We start from the raw sequence: 27,238 nt of genomic DNA on the forward strand, positions 1-27,238 counted from the left end.
TCTAGATCACAGATAAATTAATGGTCGTATCGGTTTTTGTCAGATTCTTGCTAGCCCATCATTTCATCGGCATCAAGCGAGAAAAATAAGGACGATATTTGATGGAGAGTGGAAGTGGTATCTTAGAAAGATTTCTTATACCATCTTATAATCAATTGATCAGCTGTTGACGGTCCGACACAGACTATTTAATTGTTATTCAGATTCTCAAATTTCGTTGGGATTGATTAAGTTTTGAAGGAGGAAACAGTTGAGAGCGGAACCTCGATTTTAAAGATTTTTTCGCAATATCTTTTAACTGAGTTGTTCTGAATGGACAACTTTTTTTCGATAAATCTAGTTAATAACACTAGTATATTTAACTAAAATTCCCAAATTGAAAGGGGGGCTCCTTTCCATTTTAGCATTTTTGCTCCTGTAGCGTCTTAAGATTATGGAGAATAATATGACATAATTTGATGTTTTAATCATACATTGATCGCCACACTTTAAAAATTTACTGTCATGGGACTTATTTGACTAGAAATAACCGCACTTATTTCTTAATTATAATTATGTCACAATCCCAACAATAAAATTCATCACTGCAAACTGTTAATGCAAAAAAAAAATAACCGCAACATTAATAGGTCACCTAACTAAAACATTCAGTCATTTTGTACCAAAATACTAAGTTACAATAAACCGATTTCGAACATTCCGATTAATTAATCGGAAGCCAGCAGCATTTTACAACCGCCGTTAATTAAGTATTCGAACTGTTAATTAATAAGTCGCCGAAATAATTAATTTACTACTTTCCGGCTGTTAATGTCACATTTGACAGTTTTATTAACGGTTACCAGTAATTCTCGAATTTATCGATATTAATGAATGTTGAACTTATTGATTTGTCCTGGGTTTATTTGTGATGCAACTGAATTTATTTGTGTGTGTGTTAATTTAAGGACGACCGAGTACTCCCTGGATATTGACATTATAGAAAATACGTAGTGTGTGTCTTGGCAATCTTGGCTACACGGCTACAGGAGTGGGATCCTAGTCAAAATGTCAATCTTATATTTTCAAACGAAAAGAAAAAAAATATTTGGGATAATAGGAGCTATGAAAATTAACGTAACTTTTTTCGTGCGGTATTTGTTTGATTCTACATTATTTTTTCTTACGGTTCATCAGATCAATTTCGATCGATTCGATGATTTAAACTTCTTTTTTCGTAAAAAACATTGCAGTTACTTACAAAAGGCCTAAAGTACGTTCTATTAGTTCATACAAAATCTGACCATAGAATCTTATTGTACAAATGGATTAAAAACATTTCGGATCAAAACAGATTGACGAAGGTCCCCTCGTGTCAGGATTAATGGAAGTTTGTTGACGCTACAAGTTAACACACACCTTAATAGACCTTGTACAATTTAATTAAGGTTCAAAATTAGTTGAATTCTTTCCTATGATGGTGCCTGACTTGCACATTCGAAGGGATAGCAAAAACAAGACCTTTGTGAATAGGAAAATGGGAGAAAATGTTTTGTTCATGAAAATCAAAGTTCATTTATAAGTTATTTTTTTGGAAATTCTAAGAAAATCCACATTAGGGTAACCTGACGTAACATCAGATGCCACCTGTCTTACCCTTTAACTGACAAGACGTAAATCACCTCAAATAAGCCTTTGGTTTCGCCATTCTTTCTTCCTCAAGATTCTCTAGGTAAGGTACTAGCACCTAAAAGGTGACCTGGTTCTTCAGTTTTCCTACTTTCAGTATATCATAAAATTGTTAGTGACAAGTGTGAATAAACCTAAATTCTATATAAAAATTAAAAATGAGCGCGCCGGCGCCATACAAGAAAAGTAAAATACAAAAAAAATACAGGTTGGACAGGTTGGTCTGTTTTGAGATATTTGCCCTGTAAAGGGTTTAGGCAGGGGGTTGACAAATAGACAAAGGTTTACGTAAAAAATAACTAATAACAACACCTTACCTTGTCTTCTGCTTCCTCGGCCCGCCCCTCGGCCTCGAGCACCCGCTGCTCGAGCTCCGAGAGCTGAAACAAACAAATATCACCATAAAAATCACAAGAAATAACAAAAACCTAAAACACATCTAACCTTTTCAAACGGTACTGTTAGCGCCACCTAACGGCGTTTAAAAGCAAAAGCTCGCCACACGGCCAACCTTCAAAACTTTCACCGTGAACCCTTATAATAGCGCTCTGGAGCGCCAGTTAGTTCCGCAACCACCCGACAGATGGCGCTGTCACACCGCGCATACTTTATTGAACCACGTGGCGTTATAGTTAGCTATTTATCATGAAGGCTGTAGAAAGGTATTATTGTTATGTAAGAGCCGTGCGGTTTCTGGGGTGGCGTATCGAGAAAGGGTGGCTCGCGAATGTTACTGATGTATACTTGCGCTTGATAAATGTGTACGTTTTGCTTGATATACGCGATTGTTTGTATGTTTATGCAAACGAGAATGTGAGACACGCGTAGAGCCGTAGACATGTAACGTTACCGAGCTTGGAAGTAAACATAACAATGTTTTTATTACGTGGGAATATAATAAATAATATATTCTTTTCATCCTCGTTATTTTCAAAGAATATGAAATATCAAACGATGAGGAAATTGTTATAAAATAACAAGGAAGTTATATGAATTTTCCTTATTCTAAAATTACCTGTTTGGCTCCGAGTTATATGGCTAAAATTAGATAAGAAGCTACACTTTTAAAGATGACTATCGTTAGGTAAAATTAACGGTACAGACGAGAACGGGACGTATAAAATATGATAGTACACAATGTAGAAGAATTACGTATTTAGCATATTCGTATAATATAGTATTTATACTATCGAGTATCGACCCGAAATAGGTACCATTTTTTTTTCTTTCTCATATATTTCATAATATTCCATATCATTTATTTCATCACATACCTATTTTAAGTATAATAATTGTGTCGGAGTTGTAGGTAGATAGCAAAAGAATTATTTTTATGAATTTAACCTCTAGGTAATATTTATACCATTTTAGTAGGTATCTATACTATTTTTTTTTTCTAGCCTGCGTTAGTGTCCCACTGCTGGGCAAAGGCCTCCCCTCTCTTCCTCCACTCGACCCTATCATTCGCATTTCCCCACCAGTTAGGATAAAATTTTTCCAGGTCGTCGCACCATCTCCTTTTTGGTCTGCCTGTACCTCTGCCTACACCATCTATCGTAGTCCGTGGGTCCCACTCGGTAACCATTTTAGCCCACCTTTCAGGATGCATGCGGCAGACGTGTCCAGCCCAGTCCCACTTAAGCTTAGCGGTCTTGGCACCTACATCTACTACTCGAGTTCTGGAGCGCAGTTCCGTGTTTCTGATTCGATCAGTTCTGCGAACACCCAGTATACTGCGCTCCATCGCCCGCTGACAAACCTTGAGTTTGGCCTTTAAAGCCTCCGTTAACGACCACGTTTGAGCACCATAGGTTAGGATAGGCAGGATACACATGTCAATGAGTTTGCGCTTGAGACACAGGGGAAGGTCACCCTTCAATAGCGCTTTCATGGACCAGAAGCTCTTCCAGGCGTTTTCGATGCGTCTATTGACTTCTAGAGTTTGCCTGTTTTCGAAGGATGCTATCTGGCCCAAGTAAATGTACTCATCGACATATTGTATATCCTGCCCATCTACCGTGACCCCATCTTTTGTTCCGTTAGTCATCAACTTGATTTTCGCTCTATTCATTGTGAGTCCAACTTCAAGGCTCGCAGTGCTGAGATCTTGTAGCATGCGTTGTAGTTGAGGTGCCGTGTGGGAGAAAAGGACAATATCGTCTGCATCTATACTAAAATGGTATAAATATTTTGTCAAATTAATCTAACCCCTCATCTATGAATATTATGAATTTAACCTCTAGGTAATATTTATACCATTTTAGTAGGTATCTATACTAAAATAATAAAAATTTTGTCAAATTAACCTAACCCCTCATCTATGAATACAGGTACCTAGTAGTTTTATTTATACTTTCAAATAAATACATTCTGCTATTGAACAAAACATTTTGACGTCATGCACACTGGCTAACAAGCAATATTGTTGGACAAAACATTTTTTAATTTTATTATGAATGCCTTTTCAGTTTAACCGACCGTTTGTGAAATATGAATTTGAAAGCGGTTTTTGCGATCAAGAATAGTTTTATATTTCTGGTAAAGCAATGAAGGTATGTACGTATAGGTAACATAGTTATTACCTATTTGATAGAGGTTTTAATTAAATCCATACTAATATTATAAATGGGAAAGTGTGTGTCTGTTTGTTCGTCCGTCCTTCACGGCAAAACGGAGCGACGAATTGTCGGGATTTTTTAAGTGGAGATAGTTGAAGGGATGGAGAGTGACATAGGCTACATTTTGTCCCTTTCTAACGTAAGCGAAGCCGGGGGCAAAAGCTAGTTATGTATAATTAAAGGAGCCTCTCACAATCTATTGGTAATTTAGGTAAATAGTATTCTTGATTATTGAGTACTGCCTTTTTTTAAAGAGAACCTATTTTCATCCCTTTTTTTATAAATTACGATAGAAGGTATATTTCCACATTTTTAACAAAATCAGATTACTGAAGGTAGCCATCGAATAAACATGTCGGAACTGAAACCTCTTGCACAATAACAAATGTCTATAAAACTGACATTTACCCTATACAAAGACCTTTTATTCCGTTATAGAATAACTGTTAGGAATATCATACGAATATAGGACCTTTTTTACCAACAGGGTACAGTTGTCAGACTCTGACCTAAATGTGTCATATTATTGCTCTATAAATATATCGTCGCCAGCGTAGCTTGAGCTCCATAATTGGTGTAGTGTTCAAGGTTCGGGGGGTCAAGTTAGATGGGGGGTAGTAAGCTCGCTTGCTATTACGTCGATTTAGGGACGATATGTGACCCGTCACGAGAGGAGTGGTTGGAGAGTAATCGTTCTCACTATCTGAGCCTACGCCGTAAGTTTCTGACGATTTAATAGTCACTGAAAATGGCATTACATATATGGAAAAAGTAAACAGTGCCCACTGGGCGCAGCCCTAACGGTGCTGTTACATGACACGGGCAACACGATTGCCAGCAATTCACATACAATTGCCGCGTTTGTTCAATACGCACCAACTAACTATGGAGCAAACGCGGCAATGATAATATTATTAATTGCTGGCAATTCTGTTGCCCGTCTACAACCAAGAACATACTTACATTTTCCGTCGCTACGCTCTATCGAGAAATGCAATCTAAAACTTCAAAAACTGATAATAGGGGCTCTGGTGTCTCGTGAGCTTACAATAGGCTAGTTTCCTATTAGTCAAATCAGCTTCTTTTTAAGAACTGTGTAAACGTTTTGCTAATATGGAATTACTATGAAATACTGAGGAGTGAGTGACGGTCAATTCATTTACTTTATATCTTTCTCTTTGACTTATTAAATATAAATTATGTTTCAAAATAACTACTGTCCATATTTTTCTTCTAATTATGTGGTGCTTTATTTCATGCACTGCATATAATATCCTGCAGGTGACTTCCGGCTTAGTGAAGCCTCGGAGTCTAGACTCGATGCAAACTGTTTAATTGCTACTGTATGTCTGTTCCACAAACATGGAAAAGTGATAGACAAATAGCACAGAGCCGCAAACAATTGGCATGTTAGCTACACCGTGCAGTAATAAAACGAAGTTGTAAACATGGTCGTTAAAAGCCTCATTCTTTAGACTGTAAAAAGTCCTACATTTCGGTTTTCTTTAAAAGTGACCGAGATAGCTGCGTTTTCGTTCGCATTTGACAAATTGTCTCCGTCGAAGTAGGTTTCTAGGTCTGCAAATTCTGGGACGGTCGCTAAAAAATAGTCGATGGTTTTTTTACCTTAGTACCCGTGATCGTAGTATCAGTGAAATAACAAAAATGTCTATTGTCTACTAAGTGTCTACGTATATTAAAAAAAATAAAAAAAATATTGGGGGACATCTTACACAGATCAACCTAGCCCCAAACTAAGCAAAGCTTGTACTACGGGTGCTAGGCGACGATATACTTACTTATATAGATAAATACATACTTATATACATAAAAAACATCCATGACTCAGGTCATCGGTGACAGAAGACGGTTTGATGCAACCGGCCCTAAGACACATAATACTTTGTTACACGTTCTATTATTCCTGATAACGAAAGGTCATAAAATCCTTAATTTTCTAAAAACATAAGGCATTTTGATTAAACTTGGCAAAATTAATGATTCCACGTTGGACAATCTATCAATCACCGAGCCTATCTATTCACAAAACGAATACTCATGGTCTCGTATGTTCATTAATAACTAACATTACTTGACCCCAAGATATCAAGATACGTACAAGGTAACCTACACAATACACACTTAACTTCCTGACGACTTTCTGAGGTTTCATCCTAATTTCGTAGAATTAGTTTTCGTAGTAGTTAATTAGGGCCTATGTATTACGTGTAGGACGCTGGTCGGTAGGAGATTAAAGGAGTACACACGAGTTTATCGAACCTCGGTTTGGACAGCATGCTTATACTAGTAGTGACTTTCATGAACGTATGCTTTGGAGTGGACCAAAGTGGGGGTCTACTACGCTCGCCCGTCTGTTACAGCTTTTAACTATATTTGTAGCAAATAGAAACACGGTCTGTAGGTACTTTGTGAATAGCTGCGCTGATGTTTGGACGTTTCTTCTCCTATCACTGTTAATTTCGCGAGTTCTGCACGGGAAGCATGGTCGCGCGTTAGACGATAAAATAGCAGGCCGTCCCTATCGCACTATTTGTAAGTGCGATAGGGACGGCCTGATATTTTATCGTCTATCGCGCGACCATACTTCCCGTGCAGGCGTATACAGATAGCATATCGTGACTTTAAGGTACGTAACGTAGGTTCTTATACTGAGGCAAACCGAAAACTAAATATAATTTTTCCCCTCACTAGCTCGGAAACACGTGTTTTGTCCTTTAATACCAGCGGGTAAAAGCGTATTTTATCCACTAGTGGATAAAGTAATTTGACCTTGAACATAGTTAAATTTTCTGCTTTAAAACTGATAAAAGTGGATTTATTTAGTGATGAAGATGATTTACCACCTGTGGAATTACAAGCAGTGACAAACGCGTTTTTTTGCGTTGTAATTTCCTCGCTAGAAGTACAGTGCGGGGAAAAGTTTTGTGTTCCACACGGGTGCAAATGTATTTTACTTCTCGGGTGTTGAAAAACTCGCCAAGTTCAGGATTCTATTCTCAAACCACTCGCTTCGCTCGTTGTTCAACTATAGAATCCTTTCACTTGCTCGTTATTCAATTCCACACTCGGCGTTAAAATACAACTTTGCCCCCTTGTATAACAAATAACTAGGGATGTACCGACTATTGATTCGGCCGACTAGGCCGACTACCGACTAGTCGGCGCTTGAGTGGCCGATTAGTCGGCCGACTAGTCGGCTAGTCGGCCAAACCATAATTTTCGACTAAATTCACATTTTGAATGTCATTTTTGGTTCTTCGTTCGCGCTTTTTATGATTTTTTACAGGTTCAAAGGTTCATGCCAATATTTATATACAATTTCCATTTTTAACAAGCAGCTTGGCTTAGTGGGTAGTAATCCTGCCTATGAAATCTATAATCCTAGGTAGGAAATTTATTTCTGTCATGATTACAGACATTTGTTGTTTTGACAAAGAAAGGAATTTTACGAATAGGTACATAATGCAAACATAATTTTCAGCTGATAATTTAGTTTTGTACTGTTTTTCTATCAGTAATAAAGTGCCGACTAATCGGCCTTTTTTGCCGACTAGTCGCCGACTAATCGCCGACTAGAAATGTGGCCGGATAGTCGGCTTTCCCGACTAGTCGGTACATCCCTACAAATAACTATTATGCTTGAGTGCAGTGTCCGATAGCCACGTCAAGGATAGGGTGAAATGGAAGCCAACATATACGGAACCTGGGCTACCATGTGGGATATATAAGCTGAACTAGCCTTCATGTGAAATATACAGCTTGGAGAGAGAAAGAGAGAGGTTCTTATACTGGTTGTCCGTATGGCAATATTGGAATGCCAAAGCTTTGAGTGATTGGACGCGAACGTAACACAGTTAAGGGAACGGTTTATCATCCGAGGAATTAAATTCCAGTCGCCGGCGATTTCGTTGCAGGTCGAAATGCCGTTACCAGTGAGAGTAATATTTTATGTCTAGTTTAGGGCGGAAAAGCAAATATAGCAATGTACACTTTTCTTACTGGGACTACTGGGACTTCATTGATTGATCTGTAAAAGTAACTTAAAGATACTCTTGTGCTTTAAATACACCCTGATTTAATATCAGGCGCGGGCGCGCCGCATGCTTGTTTGTTGCCGATGTACTACATAAAATAGGTTCATCAAATATTGAACTAAAGACAAAATTACAGATCGTCACTTCTTATTCTTCAACCTAGCGTTTTCCCGGCCTAGCGCCAGGGTCCGCTTTCCTGCTCAGCCGTCGATTACAGATCGTCATTAAGTAAATACTTTGAAAAAAAGTTACCTTCTTTTGTCAATGAAAAAAATGTATGAAATGGGCGAATGAACTTTTTGACCGACATTTTTGGTATCTCTGGCGTTACTCAAAATGTCTCTGGAGTTACCAAGGCATCGAACTTCCAATGAACAAAGTTTCAGTTTATTGGACCTAACAGTTAGGGTTATGTTTTAATATACAGAGTAAAGTGAAAAAATACCAATAAAATTCATTATTTAAGGGTGTATTTTTACAAATATGTTAAGAATGTGCGGACAGATTTGAGTCTGTCAAAAAGTTGATTCGGCCAAATACCTATGTATGGAATGCATATAGAGTTATGCGTTTTAACTTTGCGGAGCAGTGTGAGAGTGAGATACGAGATTTTTTCAACGCAAAAAAAAACCGTCTATTTAGGAAACAGCTAGGCGCTTTCAAGGCGATTAAAAACAAATACTTTAGTTCCACAGAATTAGATTTAGATAGAAGAAACAAGTTCATCTATTTGTATAGGGGCCGAGCGTGACAGATTTTGTACTGAAGTTGTTACTTGCCTGTGATTTTAAATATGTCTCAGGCCCTTGAGTGTACATAATTTTTGTGTTGTTGCAATTAAATATCGAGTAATTTTTAATGTTTATGTTGACTTCAACTCACAAAAATTGACGTCCGAAAGCTGCAAACTGCGATTAAAGACGAATAAGTCAGTGGAATTTACTGAGTTCACAATGACACGCTAGTAAAAGTAGACTACGTTTGCTTGATCTTATAGTGTCAAAACACGCTAAGTAGATACGTTTGCTTGATATATGGTACATATGACATCTGTGCATAATTATATAAACACTTATGTAGTGATCATGGCGTCGATCACAATTTAATACCATCACCAATGTGAATTGGCGGCAAATTGAGTTACGTGTAAAACTGACTTCGCACGCCGGTAATGAAGCGGCTAATAATATGATGGATGAGGTGACAGCAGTGACGGGGGCGATAATTGGTCAGTGGGGCGGTAATTACTTTACCGAATAAAATATGAGATATCAGTTATTCCCTGAATAATAACATAAGTTAATTACTTACAGATTATTTTATTTGAATGGCAATGTATTGACATTAGATTAAATACCAAAGTAAATACGCTTTTATAAAATAAAACTATGGAAACGGATTAAATCGCTGTTTTATATTGTATGGTGTTGGATATTTGCAATTTGTTTTTGTCAATTTTGTGTAGATTAATCGATTAATTGTTTTTTAACATAGTAATGGTAATTTTTTTGAATATTGTATAACAAGCTTTATTTATAGTGTGTGAACCTGCCTTAGAAATCTATATTATTTATGGTCAATTGGTTATGGTTCGTTAATATTTCTTGTATGTGGGTAGCTTTTACACATTGTAATTTTTCTCAGTCACCCGTTGACCACGAACGCTGTAAAGTGTTCGAAACGTCGGGATGAATTGTAAATTCATTATACGCGATTTAATCCGTTTCCATAGTTTTATTTCATGAGTAACTATCGCGGTAACCGAAGACAATATTACGCTTTTATAACTTATTATTCTAGTTTAAGTTACTTCAGTCCATCATCTCGCACCACAAATCAATCTCAACAATCACAGACGTCCGCAACGCTAGGTGGTCGGACGACGAATGACCGGCTGCCCGAAATGCGACGCGTTTGCTTAAATATTTACAAACTACCCGCTTTATTACTGTTTATAGCGCGAGCCGGGCCGCAAGAATACCGGAGAAAATACCCTTTTGTTTTGCTTTACACGAGCGCTTTAAGAGGATAGAGGCTAAGATTCCTAGTTGCTAGTTTTCCTCCCTGGATATTGATGTTATGGAAAATATGTATACACAATTTGATTATACATAGCTAAGACCCTGCGATTGATTTTTATTTATGTTGAGAGTTAGGAGCTTAGGAGCATATAAAAATAAGTATTTTACAATAACCAAAAAATAAATAAATCGGTCATGGGGTCATATGGGTAGGTATGATAAATGATTAAAACATATCCTATAGTGTAAAAATATTTCCAATTGAAGACTTATATCGACCGAGTTTTTGTTTTCTCTATCCAGGGAGGAAAATAAGGACTAGATTTTATGAAAAACTGGGACGGTCGTTGCTCTCGTCTTAACTACCGTAGTCACTATGTAGTTTGAAGTAGTTTGGAAATTGTGGCACGGAACAATGGTGGTAAAAGTTATGCAAATTACGTCCATAACTAAAGTTTTCTTAGTACTCGTTAGATAGAAACTTTAACTTCTATGTACATAAATGAACAAGTGGAGATGGTGCTTGTAAAACTGAAACATAGGTAGATAAGTATCTATTTAATGAGTATTTTAGGTAAATAGGTAGTCTTTCACGTCACGGAAACCATAGGGCATTCCGGACATTTGGGAGGCATGCGCGTAGCCGAAGCTAACACGTAGAGGCCCTTTTGGCCCTTTAATGAAATGTAAGGGGTACACCGAGCGGATGCTGCCCTTGCCCATGTCATGGGTCACTTCGCCAGGGTGTAAGGACTATTTGAGAGTAGTAGGTAGTTACTTTTAAACATCACATATCATTAAAACTCGTAATAATATTAGGTAAGTACTTACGACCATTTCTTATAATCTTATCTTATCTTATACCTTTAAACGAGCAATTCTTGTATATTTATTTATTTATATATATATACCGACGATCTCGGAAACCGCTCTAACGATTTCGTTGAAATTTGTTATGTGGGGGTTTTTGGGGGTCAAAAATCGATCTAGCTTAGCCTTCGATCTCGGAAAACGCGAATTTTCGAGATTTTATGCGTTTTTCTTTCGCGTTAGTAAACGCAAAATATGGTCGTTAATTGCGCCGACCGACATCGGCTGAGCGTAGCTCAGTCGTCAGAAGTCGGTATAATATTCGCAGGCAAATCGTACCCACGAGTTTCAGGGTTTCGAATCCCGGCCAGAAGTAAAGAATTTTTTTTATCTAAAGACCAGATATAATAAAATAGAACCGAGCGAAGCTCGGTCGCCCAGATATTGCATAATTTATTAGATATTGTAGAGTATTTAAAAATCAGAAAGTTTCTCAAGGCAGTCGGCGGGACTGCGCAGAATCCTTTAATAAAACATGAAAGCTAAAAAAGCTGAAGGCCGCTCAAAGCTTTATACAGATTTAACGAACTTGCATTCAGGGTTACCAGACCTCTTTTTTTTACCATGCTGACAATTGAAATTTGACACACATTTTTCTGTATATGTACATTTCCGACGACCATCTGGCATCATCATTTGACGACCGGTCTGGCTCAGTTGGTAGTGACCCTGCCTGCTGAGCCGCGGTCCCAGGTTCGAATCCCGGTAAGGGCATTTATTTGTGTGATGAGCACAGATATTTGTTCCTGAGTCATGGATGTTTTCTATGTATATAAGTATGTATTTATCTATTTAAGTATGTATATCGTCGCTTAGCACCCATAGTACAAGCTTTGCTTAGTTTGGGGCTAAGTTGATCTGTGTAAGGTGTCCCCCAATATTTATTTATTTATTTATTTATTTCCGGTCGATAAAGACGGCAGCGTGCTACCAGTACTATATGTATGTACTAGGTTTTTCCCGCGGCTTCGCCCGCATACTACAAGTAGTCTTATTAAAACGTTGAACTTTGGACCTCCATTTCACCCCCTTATGATATACATTTTGAAAAATCCTTTCTTAGTGTTCTTCTACACCTTATAAGAAACCTACGTGCCAAATTCGGAATCTCTAGGACCAGCGGTTTCGGCTGTGCGTTGATATGTCAGTCAGTCAGTTTCTTCTTTTATATAGTTAGATGTGGTATGCCGAGATGGACTATGGACTATGGATAGGTACCAGTGGCGGCGCGCTCATACAATCCAATTCCCACCGAGTTGCCCTAGATGTTCCGCAAGAAATACCAAAGTTACAAACCACCATTGAAATAAAAAAATATACTTATAATAGTTATAATTAAAACATTACGTATTGCCTCACAAATAATAACACCATTTGCTTAAATTCATGAAAATATGTACCTAAAATTATCGGGCGCGCGAACGCGAAGTGAAGCTACTTATGCCTAAGCTTTCATATTCATTCATGGTCACTCCACACAGATACAAAAATCACGCACACGCTGATAAAAACAGCCCGCTCAACTAAACTCCAAAGCAACTCGGCTTCTAATCGAGTTATTCATTTGAATACAAACCGTAAACAATGCGTTATAAGGTTTATATTTGAAAACACGCACATACACATTCACAAAGTCCGCGCGTGTGAGTGTTTGCCTATCGCGAACTCCTATGTACGTAATTTGGGCGCAACTATCTCTTTTACTCTACTCATAGCAGGATTGAGATGACAGAGAAGGGTGACCGCCATTTGGGAACACATAGACAGCCAAGCGCACAACATTCGATGGCTCGCACTTGTTCATTTGAATTTAAAGCTTCGAGTGAAACAAATAAGATTGATATTACAGTGTAATAATTGCATGCTAAATATTGCCATACTAAAATTATAAATGTATTAATGGGTAAAATTTTATTGTGTTTTGTTATCGCACATATATTTGTTTTAAATAAAAGCCTTTAAATATTGATAGTTTCCATTAAAAAACCGAGAATCTTATTTAATTTAAGTTTAGTAATGTGATAATGAACGTTTCTTCATCAGATATACTTTGTTTGTATGAAAAGGTTTTTAAATTCGTGGGTGAAAATGGAATAATATCACTGCAACACTTGCGTCCCGCTTGTTACCGAGGCTTCGTGTGCTTTCAAATGTTTTGTGTTATTCTCTCAGTTTTTTTTATTAACTTGCTCATTACGTGCAATATATCAGTGAAATTTAAATGATTTGGAGTGTTTCGGTGTCGTGTTTTAGTGACAGTGCAAGCCAGAGTTTCAAGGTTAGATACTACCTGTTTTTAAGAGATAGTTAGGACTTTCTTTGGTTTGTTTAGTAATGGCAGCGTTAATTCATTTTGACTGTTGTATAATAGATTACTTACTAAATGAATCAACACGTTTTTCTACGCAAACATTCGAAATAAAGAAATGTATTGTCACGCGAGGCCGTGATCGTCCAGAGTTAAATATAAGTTATAAGCGGAGAGATGGCTTTTTTAAGCGCTTTCATAGCGGACTGTATGATAAATGCACTTGGATAGGCGCCTAAGGTACCTAATATTAAGGTAGGTTGCGTTTTTTAGGGTTCCGTAGTCAACTAGGAACCCTTATAGTTTCGCCATGTCTGTCTGTCCGTCCGTCCGTCCGTCCGTCCGTCCGTCCGTCCGTCCGTCCGTCCGCGGATAATCTCAGTAACCGTAGGCACTAGAAAGCTGAAATTTGATACCAATGTATATCAATCACGCCAACAAAGTGCAAAAATAAAAAAAACCGGCCAAGTGCGAGTCGGGCTCGCGCACAAAGGGTTCCGTAGCAGCAAATATAATAAACTTATTATGTCAATTTATACACCTGCCAAAATTACAGTTAAATCAACCTATCTCAAAAACTATAAGAGATACTTTGATCAAACCAAAAATCGTTGAAAGAGTTAATTAGCATGCATCACCTCTATTTTTTTTAGAATTTTATACCCCGTAGTTATAAAAATAGAGGGGGGGGGGACATACTTTTTACGACTTTGAGAGCTGATATCTCAAAAACCGTTCACTTTAAGAAAAATGTTTTTTAGAAAACTTTATATCATTTTAAAAGACCTTTCCATTGATACCCCACACGGGTATGTACATCGAAAAAAAATTTTCATCCCTCAGTTACATGTATGGGGGCCCCACCCCCAATTCTTTTTTTTACTATTTAGTGTCATAATTTTGTAGCGGTTCATACAACACATATTCCCATCAAATTTCATCACTGTAGTACTTATAGTTTCCGAGTAAATCGGCTGTGACAGACGGACAGACGGACAGACGGACAGACGGACAGACGGACATGACGAAACTATAAGGGTTCCGTTTTTGCCATTTTGGCTACGGAACCCTAAAAATGGAAAAGAATGTTTTATTAGGGTACCCCCCCCCCCCCCACATGTAAAGTGGGGGCTGATATTTTTTTTCATTCCAACCCCAACGTGTGATATATTGTTGGATAGGTATTTAAAAATGAATAAGGGTTTACTAAGATCGTTTTTTGATAATATTAATATTTTCGGAAATAATCGCTCCTAAAGGAAAAAAAAGGTAGTTAGAGGGGGGGTCTAACTTTTGAACCATATGTTTAAAAAATATGAAAAAAATCATAAAAGTAGAACTTTATAAAGACTTTCTAGGAAAATTGTTTTGAACTTGATAGGTTCAGTAGTTTTTGAGAAAAATACGGAAAACTACGGAACCCTACACTGAGCGTGACCCGACACGCTCTTGGCCGGTTTTTATTTTTTGCTCTGTGTTGCCTTCCAAATATATTCACGCGCCGCCACTGATAGGTACTTTTTCTTTATGGGTACGAAACTACGAAATTCCTTTTGAATATGAAGGTAAAATTCAGCCGAGCTTTCTGCGGACTTAGGTACATGTTTGAAATTTGGTAGTTACCTATTATTTATTTGCCTCGAATCGTATACTAAACACGCATCAGCATGTGTTTCTTGAAACTTTAAAATAAATGTGCCTTTGGTAGCCCTGCTCGAATGCGGCTTGTTCAAATATTAACCGCGTAAGTCGCGGCGAGGAAACAGTTTATAGCTTATTAAAGCTCTCTATAGCTTTGCACGAAAGCTTATCGCTCCGTCGAGCTTTATGAGTGTAACAATAGATCGAGCTTTTTGTGTGACCTCATGTGAGGTGTGGTGGAGTAACTTTGATAGCGGGGTTATTTTAAAGTAGCAAATTTTACTATGCTAACCGTATAAAGACAATTTTAGCAACAGTCGGTACATACATCAGATGGCCAAGCGTAGCAATAGAGTGAATTTTGTACATGTTTCAATCAATCTAGTCAATTTCTGTACATGATTTTAGAAGATACCCAAGAAACCTTTGATTAAAAAAAATACAGTAGGTATTTCTACCCAAAATCATAGTTTGCAAAGGCCGCTAAATGTGTGCTACTGCCAGACCGATTTTAGAAAAGTTGCCATTAGTTAAGTACATCCATACTTACTAATATTATAAGTGGGAAAGTGTGTGTGTCTGTTTGTTTGTCCGTCTTTCGCGGCAAAACGGAGCAACAAATTGACGCGATGTTTTAAAGGGCGATAGTTGAAGGGATGGAGAGTCATAAGCTACTTTTTGTCTCTTTCTAATCTTCCACTTACTTAAAATGGGGGGTGTAAGTTTGTATGGAGAATTCCGCAATTTTCGAATTTAACGCGAGCGAAGCTGCGGAAAAAAGCTAGTAATATTATAATATTTAATAAGGTATGGTAAAAATGATTAAGTAGAGTAAAAAAAACCTTTAACTTCTTAGTTCATATGAAGAATCTCATCAACATGACTTCACCGTGTTTTTTTTTGTTTTCCGTTAAATTCGACACGTCGTTAAGTTCATTATCAGGAACGATCCTGTATATCACTCTTAGTTGTCGCAAAAAAAATTGCATCGTTTTCATACATAAATGAATTTATTAGTGTGAGAGACTCTTAAGGTGGCTCGCTTTCCATACAAAAAACATCTACCATTTATTTAGTCACCGCACACTACAACTAAATAAAAATATGCGCATACATCTACTATACATTATCCGTCGTCGCGGTAGTGAATGAAATACATTGTTTCATACAGAAATCATGGACAAATCCTTGTGAATTTTTTATTAATTTTACGTAAATGTGCGTGCCAAATTTTGTGTACAGACACAGAGCCGTCATATTTCGCGCATTTTTAGTTGACATTGTCATCAGTGACATTTGGCTCTTGACAAGTAATTATTTAAAGATATTGGTTTAGTTAACTCAAGCAGATTCAGAAATAATGACGCATTTTGTCAACAAAGATACATATCGTGTATTTTGACACTGCTAATGTAAATCGAAATGGCGTCTCGGTCAAACGACTGACTATGATGCAGAAGATCGTGGGTTCGAATCCGAAGTTTTTTTTAATCATTTGAACTTTTATGGATTTATTAAGTATTTTTTATCTTTTTAATGGAATATTTGACTATTACTATATTGCTTTCCTATTTTTTATTTTCATACAAAAATACAATACAATCCTTTATTATGCCTTTGTTGATAAAATAAAATATTACACGTCTGGTATAATACATTATACATAGGTTATAGTGTGGGCATAGTATTAGTAAAGTATTGCATTTACTGAGCTGGTTGACCTATGTTATTGTTGTGTGAATGTTTTTCTTCAACAACTAAATGGTTATATACAAGAATATGGGTACGAGTAGCTTTTGCACATTGTAATTTTTCCTCAGTCACCCGTTGACCACGAACGCTGTAAAGTGTTTGAAACATCGGGATGAATTTTAAACTCATTACGAGTATACGCGATTTAATCCGTTTTCATAGTTTTTATTTCATGAGTAACTATCGCGGTAACTGAAGACAATATTAACTAAATGGTTACAAATAATAATTATCATCAATATAATCTGGTCCAGGCAGGCAATTATGGTCGCGCGATAAATGATAAAACATCTGGCCGTCCCTATAATCGCACTAATAGTGCGACAGGGACGGCCTGATATTTTATCGTCTATCGCGCGACCATGCTACCCGTGCTGTACTAGCTTTTGCCCGCGGCTTCGCTTGCGTTAGAAAGAGACAAAAGTAGCATATGTCACTCTCCATCCCTTCAACTATCTCCACTTAAAAAACATGTCAATCCGTCGCTCCGTTTGGCCGTGAAAGACGGACAAACAAACAAACACACATTATCTTTGGTGAAACAACGAATTCTTCCAATTCAGATTATAGAGTAACCAGCTTTTCCCATTTATAATAAACTAGCTTTTGACCGCGGCTTCGCTCACGTAAGAAAGAGACAAAAAGTAGCCTATGTCACTCTCCATCCGTTCAACTAAATCCCCTTAAATAATCACGTCAATTCGTCGCTCCGGTTTTGCCGTGAAAGACGGACAAACAAACAGACACACACCCTTTCCCATTTGTAATATTAGTATGGATTTGACATTATTATTTATATTTAATTAATTATATATGTATAGCCCAATTTCGTCGGGAACAGCGTGTTATGTAATGGCGTCGTTGGTGTACAGTCGTCTGTTACGCCGTGAAGGTGCGTTCGATTCCCAGGATTCTATTATTATTATTATTATTTAGAGCCTAATGTGTCCCACTGCTGGGCAAAGGCCTCTATTCTATTAACTTTTTGTATTTTTTTGGATATAAATTTCGTATTTTTTATTAACCAAGCAAGAATGGAGAGCCGAAGGTATCAATTTTATCTTAGAGAACCTATTGATATTTTTATTGTCATTTTGATTTTCTATTTATTAAGTTGAGATATAAAACACAACTTTTAATACCCTCGCTAAATATAATATTTTATCGAAATTACTCCTTAGATAAAAAAAGTCCACTTGAGTTTTTAAAGCATTACGTTACTCAGTTAACTATTGCATTTTCATTTACTAATTTAAGATTTCAAAAGCGATTTGAATACCCTTGCTCCATCGAAAATAAACAATTAGAAAAAAAAATCATTCGAAGAAACTAAAATTTATCTATACTTTTTTGGAATTTTTAAAAATATCAGATTAGGATAATTATGTTAGAAATTCTGAGTTCGACGAACCCAAAAATTATTACCATGTAAGAGAATAGGTTTTTAATCTTTTTTGTGGAAAACGCTCAGTAACTACTGTACGAGTACATATACATTTATGTATAATAATAAAACAAAAAATAGTGTCTCATAGTGTTGTGTTCCTGCCGGTGAGTAAGGCTGCCAGAGCTCAACGAGGGTGTGGGGTGCTGACGACGGGAGGACTTACGGAACTAATTTGTTCCGTCTATTGTCCTTTGAGTCGTCGGCAACCCAAACCCTCCTTTGAACTTGTACACTCCTTTTTGCTGTGCACACGCAGCAAAGGGGAGTGTACAAGTTTCTAATGGGGCGGCAACGCGCATGCGACACTCTTTGAGTTGCAGGCGTCCATAGGTTACGGTGACCGCTTTCCATTAGGCGGACCGTATGCTTATTTGCCACCGACGTATTATTAAAAAAAAAAAGAGAAAAAGTCCTGGATTCGAACCCAGTACTTCCATGCAAATCATGCGATGGCACGTATTTACCGCAAGGCTATTTAAACAAGCTGTCGCCGCGTGAAATTATCGACTAGAAGGAATACAAAAACACTGTTTGTATGTGTGAGTGGTACTTAGAAATAGTGTAAAATAGTAAATTTATCTACATTAAGGGGATTAACGTTACAATGAGAAGTTGAATGTTTGTTGTAATACGTCAATTTTAATATTAAATGTTCGCGAAGCATAATAGAAAGTATATAAATGCCTGTACGACTCCACAAAAAAAATAAGACTGGTAATTTGAAGATTAACGCCATCTAACGCAGCCTGAGCTTCGGGTAACCTAAGCGAGCCACCTTAAGATTCTTAAGAATAACATTCAAGTTATTGTCAAGTGATTGACGGCACATGTCAAAACAAATAACATTAGGAATCGGTAAAGGCTGTCACACACATGTTCAGTAATTATCGTTAATTTTTTAATAATTTGATAACCGTAAGAGTTAAGACGCTAGTTTCTTAGAGAAATTAATTGTATTCTATCTATCTAAAGAACCTGCCCTTAAAATTAACGGAATTCAATAAAAACACGGTCTCCGTAAATCCAAGGAGTAATATGTATACCATCTTATAAAACATAAATTAAAACTGCGTAAAATACCAAAATTTTTAAGAAAGTTTTTTTTTATGGGATAGGAGGCAAACGAGCAGACAGGTCGCCTGATGGAAAGCGATCACCGCCGCCCATGGACACCCGAAACACCAGAGGTGTTGGAGGTGCGTTGCCGGCCTTTAAGATGGGTGTACGCTCTTTTCTTGAAAGTGATAAAAATGAGTAACTTTAACACGTCTTTTACTCAAGGTTGTAAGTTTCTATACACCTAGGCAAACTTGGATACACGATAAAACTGATTCAGGCAACTGTAATAAATTTATATGTCTTAAAACTTAATGAGAACTTCCAACTCTTCAGCAAAATAATCCGAGCGATTTTTGCGAAGTTCGGAGTTCTAAAAAGTCTAGATAAAGTTCCGCAAAAGTTTTGGCAACGGATCATGAATTAAGTTTTAATGCAAGCTTATGAGTGGTAGGAAAATGTAACATCTAAGTTACTGTGTTTTGCTTCATGGTTACCAGACCCTTTAGCACAAGTTGCCTTGTCGCGCGCGAGACCATACTTGAAGTCGCGCTTGATATATGGACTCGCGCAAGGCAAGTTGTGCTAGAGGGACAGGGGTGCACTTATGTCGTTATCCCAAGATTACTACTAATAAAATTTTACGAAAATGGAAAAAACTACAAGTTTTTGGGATTAGCCCGGTTTTCTTCAGTGAAATGAGACTACTTAATACATATGAAATGATAACTCGTATGTTTTTTCACAAAATATAGTTACATATTGCGTGAATAGTCAAATTGTTATATTTTTACCTCCGCTTGCGTCTTTAAGATGATACCTACCTAACGATGTAAAAATATTCTATGGTTTAAAACTAAAAGATGCATGTACATTGTGCACCTATTATACTGACATGTATACCCCCTTATTCATAAACGTTCACTAAAGTTATCAAGCCGATACAATTTGTTTGTCCCTTTCTATCACACCAATACGCCAGAAAGGGTCAAACGAACTTTATCGGCTTGATAACTTTAGTGAATGTTTATGAATACGGGGTATAGTGTTTACCACATTCAAACATTGAAACGTTTATTGAAATAACAAAGTGTTACATGTTATTTTGGTCCCCACACCACAGAATACATATTAAGTAGTACAAGTACACACTAGGCACAGCCTGTCCTGTGGTGGACATCTTTTAAGATTTGAATAAAATGTTAATTAATGAACCAATGTACGCTGTGTACCTACATACCCAAAATATGTGACATTAGTATTAGTGCCTAAGTGCTCTTAACCAGAAATTTAGCAACAAATTATCTAAATGATTGAATAACAAATCGACAAAATATTGAATTTCTTCGAAATACGAGAACACAAATAAAAACTACAACTTTTAACAAGCTATTCCTCCCGTTTTACCGTTTATTTACCATCATTCTAATAAATCCTGGCTAAAACTCCCAAGGAAAATAACAACTGAGTTGGTGAGGTATTAAATTTTTCAGGGAAATAGAATTTTCACTTCAACTCGCAGTGAACTCGATTTATTAAGCCAATGAGTGGATTCCCGCCTCCGGCTGTTTCGTGTTCTTTGCAATAATGCTTTATTCCAAAATGGACGTTTTCATGGTAGAATAATTTTAGGGAAAATTTTCTAAGGTTAGTTTGCGCTTTTGCATGTGTCATCATTATCCATCTAGCGTTATCCCGGCATTCGCCACGGCTCATGAAGGCCTGGGGTCCGCTTTGACAATTAGTCTGCTTTTGCACGTCTACGTTTTGCAATAATTTGTTAGTGCATTATATTGAGCATGACGTTAAACAATATAGGTATTGTAAAAACAGTCAACAAATAAATAAAAAATAAGTGCTCTTTATTTATTACACACCTCAATACGTCAGAAACCAAACAAGCTACTTGTTAAGGAAAGTGTAGGTATAGTGTACATTATCTCTTCCTCTCCCTACAGTGTTATTATCATGTCTGACCAAGAATGAGTAGAAATTTAAGTGGCAACATCGTATTGTCGTCCCTTTTCCTCACACTACAATGTTGCCACTTTTTAATTTTTACTCTTTTTGTTCAAAATGTACTTAGGCACATACTAAGTTTACAATTTTTTTAATGTCTCCATGCCACAATACTACTACTGTTACATTAAAAACATCAAAAACAAGTGGTCGATGATAGCTGACAAATGCACATTCAAATCCAATATCGATAAGAAACAAAGTATGCATGATTGATGCCTGACGGGGCGCGTCAGCTACAGATACATCAACTTTTTCCACACAACAAGCAAGAAATATACCCTGTCTCTTTGCAACAAGACTTTATACATATCCGAAATAACTTGGTCGAGGATTCGGCGCAAAACAATTGAGGAACGGATTGTCTCTCCAGCGATGTGGAAGCGTTCAATATGTGTCTAAGCCACGGTTGAACGAAATGAAAGGGATTTTTGGAATAACGCAGTTATTGGGAGTTACACAAACAAATAGAATGTCCCTACACGAATGGGCACCTACTGAATACATTCTTCTCAGAAAGAAGTATATATAGATCCAGAAATAAAAGTTCACTGACCGTAATATTCGACGATCAATTAAATACTGATGCACCCTTATGTAACTGACAAATTTTAGTTATTACCTAATCAGTCTATATTAAAATGTCTAAGACTGGAGATAGCCTACTTATATATTTTTTAATTAAAGGAAAAAATGGAAAAATTCACACCTCTGGCAGGACTCGAACCTGCAACCTCTGGCCTTGCCGAGGCCATTTCATTCCATTTCCATTTTTCCTTTAATTTAAAAATATGTAATATCGCTCGCAGACGTTTCTGCATGATAAAAAAAAATATAGCCTACTTATCTCAAAATTAGCTGTCAAGTTCATCCATGAAGGTTTAAAAATGCAATTGGAGTTGCATAAAATATCATACATATTTGCAACATATGAGCTGAAATCTCCTATCCAGTACCTTCTTTAAAGATATCAAAAACCTACAATATCATACTCGTCAACGCTACATTCAATATTCAATCTAAATAAAATAGTCACAGCAGAAAAAACGCAAAACGCCGCTTAGCACATCACACACAGTTGACAGAATGAAAAGAGTTTCGCGAAAAAAAAGCGCATTCAACCGCCAATCAACAGAATGGGTGCAATCCATCACTGTGTCAGGGAATTTCCCATTTCCATGGGAAGTTCCATCTATTTCTGAAACTGGAAGCAATTAAAATAACTTCTGTGATGGTTCATTTATCATCTGCGCTCACGGCTGATGGCTTGTTTATTGAATCTAAGATTATGTCGTTAGGGGATGAGGTGAACAAGGCTTTTGGAATAATAGGTGTAATTTTGTCGTAAAAGGTCATTGTTTTCGGCGTTCATCATTGTCTACGAATAATTAAATATGTTTTCTCATATTTAGTTAGTTCGTTTATCATATTTGTTTTGTCGGATTTAAGAATACAGTCAACAAAAATTGGGAGACCAATGTCGCTATTTCAAAACACCTGCTACGAGAGAATCCGCCTAGCCCCGGCGGTGAGTGTGTTAAGGCAAACAGAAAGTTACTAACTAATTGGCGCCTGTAGCGTTAGACTAAGAATAATCGTGTTTATATTCTATCTAAATAATCGTGTTTATATTTTATTCGACACTAAATACTGCCATTCGTAGAATCATAGTTCGAACTTTGTGCACACAACGTTTGCTTAAACAACGAAATAAACAAAAGCTTACGATATGCACACGGATTGAAATCACGTTATTACGCAAATACGCTAACGTCGGCTAAGTCTGCCAAACGCACAAAGTTTCGCCGTTAGGAGTGTTAAGTCGTTCACCAGGATTGCCTTGCGGTTGGCTTTGCCATCTGGATTGCTCTGGGTTAACGTTGTACCTACTACCCACACCTGCCAAGTATGTAGGTAAGTATATGAAAACACAGTTTAACTGGTAAGTAAGTAGATTATTGAAAAACAAAACTTAGGAAAACTTGAATACCCTTTTCTAGAATATGGTGAAAACTTGTTACGACCTCGTTAAAAGCAAAGGGAGATGCTTATGGTAACAGAACCTTCATACTACTAGTACATAAGTACACATTCAAAGTCACCTTGTTAATGAATGATTTAAATGAAATTAGCTAATATAACGCGAATTATAAGAGATAATCTGTCTTATATTCCACGTTATCTAAGTAAAACATCACGCTATATTTGGAGTCATTGGTCACTGATCAAAGGAATCGAAGTATTAGACGCCTCGGATCGGTCCTGTTCCACGGGTCACTTGACACTGTTGTTTATAAAAGTCTACAAAATACGTCCCTACCAGTAAGTTGCAATCAAAATAAGTTACGCACAGGCTAATATAAGTACATAAGGTAATGTCAGCAATGACTATCAATTTCTGATAGTGAGGATACCAGCACCGTTTAGTGAAAGTCATCTTTATCTCATCCAGTGTTGATGGACTTTAACTTTTCTACCCACTGAGCCAGTGCTCGAACTAATATAATACTTATGGTGCTCCCACACTGACAGTTATATAATACGGTGACAGCGTAATTAAATATTATAGGATATTCTTACACAGATTGACTGAGTCCCACGGTAAGCTCAAGAAGGCTTGTTTTGACCCAGACAACGATATATATAATATACAAATACTTATATACATAGAAAACATTCATGACTCAGGAACAAATATCGATGCTCATCACACAAATAAATGCCCTTACCGGGATTCGAACCCAGGACCGCGGCTGAGCAGGCAGGGTCTCTACGCGCTAGGTCAGACCGGTCGTCAAATGCCACACAGTGTTATATAACATTTAACAGTCAATGTGGGAGTACCATTACTGACTATTTCTGAAGCAGTAGCTACCAACAATATCAACGTACAATGTAGCTCTCACAATCAAACCCAACTTACCAAAGACATAAATGTAGAACATTACATTTTAAGTAAAAGCTAGCAATTCCAGCTAACCGAGGCTTGAAAGAGCTTAATCTAGAAGTTACCGGCGGCCATACGTTAACGTAACGATCCCTGAAGCCGAGTTCCCGTAGTTTTAACGGCCGCTTTCATCGACTTTAAACGTCGATTTAAGACTGCAACCGTGAAACGAGCCGCGGGGGCTGTTTGCTTTTAATAGTTTTTTTGTGAACATGTTACATAAGAATTCTGTGTTAATCAAAAGAAAAACTAACTTCATGACTGTAATACCTGTGATAAAGTGCCTGGTTTCAAAACGTACCTTTTAAAAAAAGTTGTAAAATGTCATCGGGTGACCTCTTTGCTCTAAGGTAGCTTAAGGAATAATGGTACGAATTTTGTAAAATTAATTAAGAACTTAAGAATATAATAAATACATAGTATTCCTCCAAACGGACTTTTATTAAATACTAGCTTTTGCCTGCGGTTTCGCTCGCGTTAGAAAGAGACAAAAAGTAGCCTATGTCACTCTCCCTCCCTTCAACTATCTCTAGTTAAAAAATCAAGCCAATTCGTCGCTCCATTTTGCCGTGAAAGGCGGACAAAGAAACAGACACACACACTTTCCCGTTTATAATATTAAGTATGGACTACATGGCGCAGCCGGTAGGATAACATACCAATTTGCATTTGCGGAAGATGTAAAGGTTGCCAACTGACCCTGCATTTTCTAAATCTGGGTCCAACCTTTCAGCCATGTTGGTTGGCTATTATTGCCTTGGCTTTCGTAAATACTTTATGCGTTAAATCGAAAATTGCGGAATGCTCCATAAAAACTTCCAACCCCCATTTTAGGGAAGTGGGAAGTTAAAAGAGATAAAAAGTCGTCTATGTCATTCTCCGTCCCTTCAACTATCTCCACTTTAAAAATCACGTCAATTTGTCGCTCCGTTTTTGCCGTGAAATACGGACAAACAAACAGACACACACTTTCCCATTTATAATATTATGTATATATTAGTATGGATCAAGTAACGAAAGCTGTTCATTAACGCACAATGTACGATACTTATATCACACTGAAAAAAAAATTCACTGAACGTAATATGGGGATCAGATAGTAACTTTGAAATTTCAAGAGCCTCTATAGTTTAATTTTTTCCCACTTAATATTAAGACCAAGGAAAAGTTTCCGCGAAGTAAATATTAAAAGAAGCTTTAGTCGATGTATATGTGTAAAGAACAAAACAATGCCTTTCGCATGAAAATTGTTAAAAACCAGAGACAAAAGAAATTGCCTGTCTACCACAGACGGACAAAAGAGCATACCTATCCAAAGAGATATAACGCACAACGTAAAAAGTAATTTGAACGTTCTGAAAGAGCGCTGTCATTTGCCACCTGTGTTTAAAAAAAGAGTCTGACAGATTTTTTCATTTTGAATCGAGCCAAATGTTTTTACATTGTTAACTATTTTGGCTTATATGCATTTTCGGAAACACTGTGTGTGTGTTAAATATATACGTATAAACATTTTATATAATTCATGTACAAAATTTTTAACGTTTTGTTTTTTAATAGTGCTTACATGTGACACATTTTTTCATGTATACTTAAAGCGCAAAAGTACAAAGGTAGAATGCGCCTAAAAAGTCACATGTAACATATTTAAGCGTGATGCACACTTTGTTTGAAAAATACTCAATTATTTATCGTATTTTTTTTAAGCTACTTATATATCGTCACTACTTTTAAAAAATCTCGTATCTCACGCTGTTCCTCAAAGTTAAAACGCAGTAAGTCTATATGCATTCCATACATACTTACTACAATTTTCTTTTCATTGACAGATGAAGATACAAGTTTTTTTAAAGTAGTGACGATATGCCGATGCACTTTAGTTGTGTTTGTCTACCATCTATTTTACTCTCTCAGTTATTCTAAGGTTAGCTGGAAGAGATCCCTTAAAGGGATAAGCTCGCCTTTGTACATAACCGTTCTAATTATTCACTGTACATATAATTTGTTCTGTACAATAAAGTGTTTACTACTACTACTACTACTACTAGAGAAACATATATAATTATTTTTGGAAGATAGTCTATTATACTATGCTGCTACTATTTCTGCTGAGTAACTACACAACAGCTCGGGACACTGGCGATCAAATATATGAAAGAGACGCGTTCCTGCACACATTCTAAGCTCGTTTAGGTGAACGCGTACCATGCTTGTATGAGTGAGATATGACAGGTAGACTGTTCGCGTTTTTGACAGGCGGTAACTGTGAGGTAACCGAGAGGGGGTGGGCGGCACTTTCAGCGGGGAGCGGGAGTGGCCATACTGTACGATAGTACTCTTTATTATACTGTGCTACAGAGTACAGTATGTACTAAACCCCGGCGCACGGATGAAACTGTGCGTTCCTTTTTGATCCCCCTGCGGTCTTTTTACCGCGACAATTTATTCAGTGGACATCTCCGCTTTTTGCCTGTGCTTAAATAATTGTTCAGCTTTGTTTGACTTTTTCACTAAAGGCGAAGTTACTAATGAGAATTTCCGCAGGTGTTGACGCGTATGAAAGTTTTTGGAGTATACGGAAACTAGGTTATGTAAAGTTGTACCACGTGTTCGAGGTTTCACTGTAAAGATGAACAGATTTCAGACATAATTATGGCAGTTTTAAATTAGTAAATATAATAAAACTTTTTTTTCAGGACACTTGCGTGTTTTTTCCCGCATCAATTCGCAAAGAAGTCCATTCTTGGCAGGTCAAAACTTTAAAGGCCATATGTACTGTTTTATTCAATAACGGTACACATTTTGTTGGTGGTAATAAGTATTAGTATTTATTAAG

At 37.0% G+C, this 27,238-nt stretch overlaps 1 protein-coding gene across 1 annotated transcript in view; it reads right to left on the bottom strand.

Annotated features, from left to right (window-relative positions):
- The window catches only part of LOC125235104 (uncharacterized protein CG43867), a 182,046-nt gene that overhangs the window by 95,573 nt on the left and 59,235 nt on the right, over positions 1 to 27,238 (bottom strand). Inside the window, exon 2 of the mRNA XM_048141538.1 lies at positions 1,986 to 2,048. Coding sequence (XP_047997495.1) covers positions 1,986 to 2,048 — 63 coding nt within the window. The remainder of the gene's footprint in view (positions 1 to 1,985; positions 2,049 to 27,238) is intronic.

This window comes from Leguminivora glycinivorella, chromosome 17 (assembly GCF_023078275.1).
Source record: "Leguminivora glycinivorella isolate SPB_JAAS2020 chromosome 17, LegGlyc_1.1, whole genome shotgun sequence".
Taxonomy (NCBI): domain Eukaryota; kingdom Metazoa; phylum Arthropoda; class Insecta; order Lepidoptera; family Tortricidae; genus Leguminivora; species Leguminivora glycinivorella.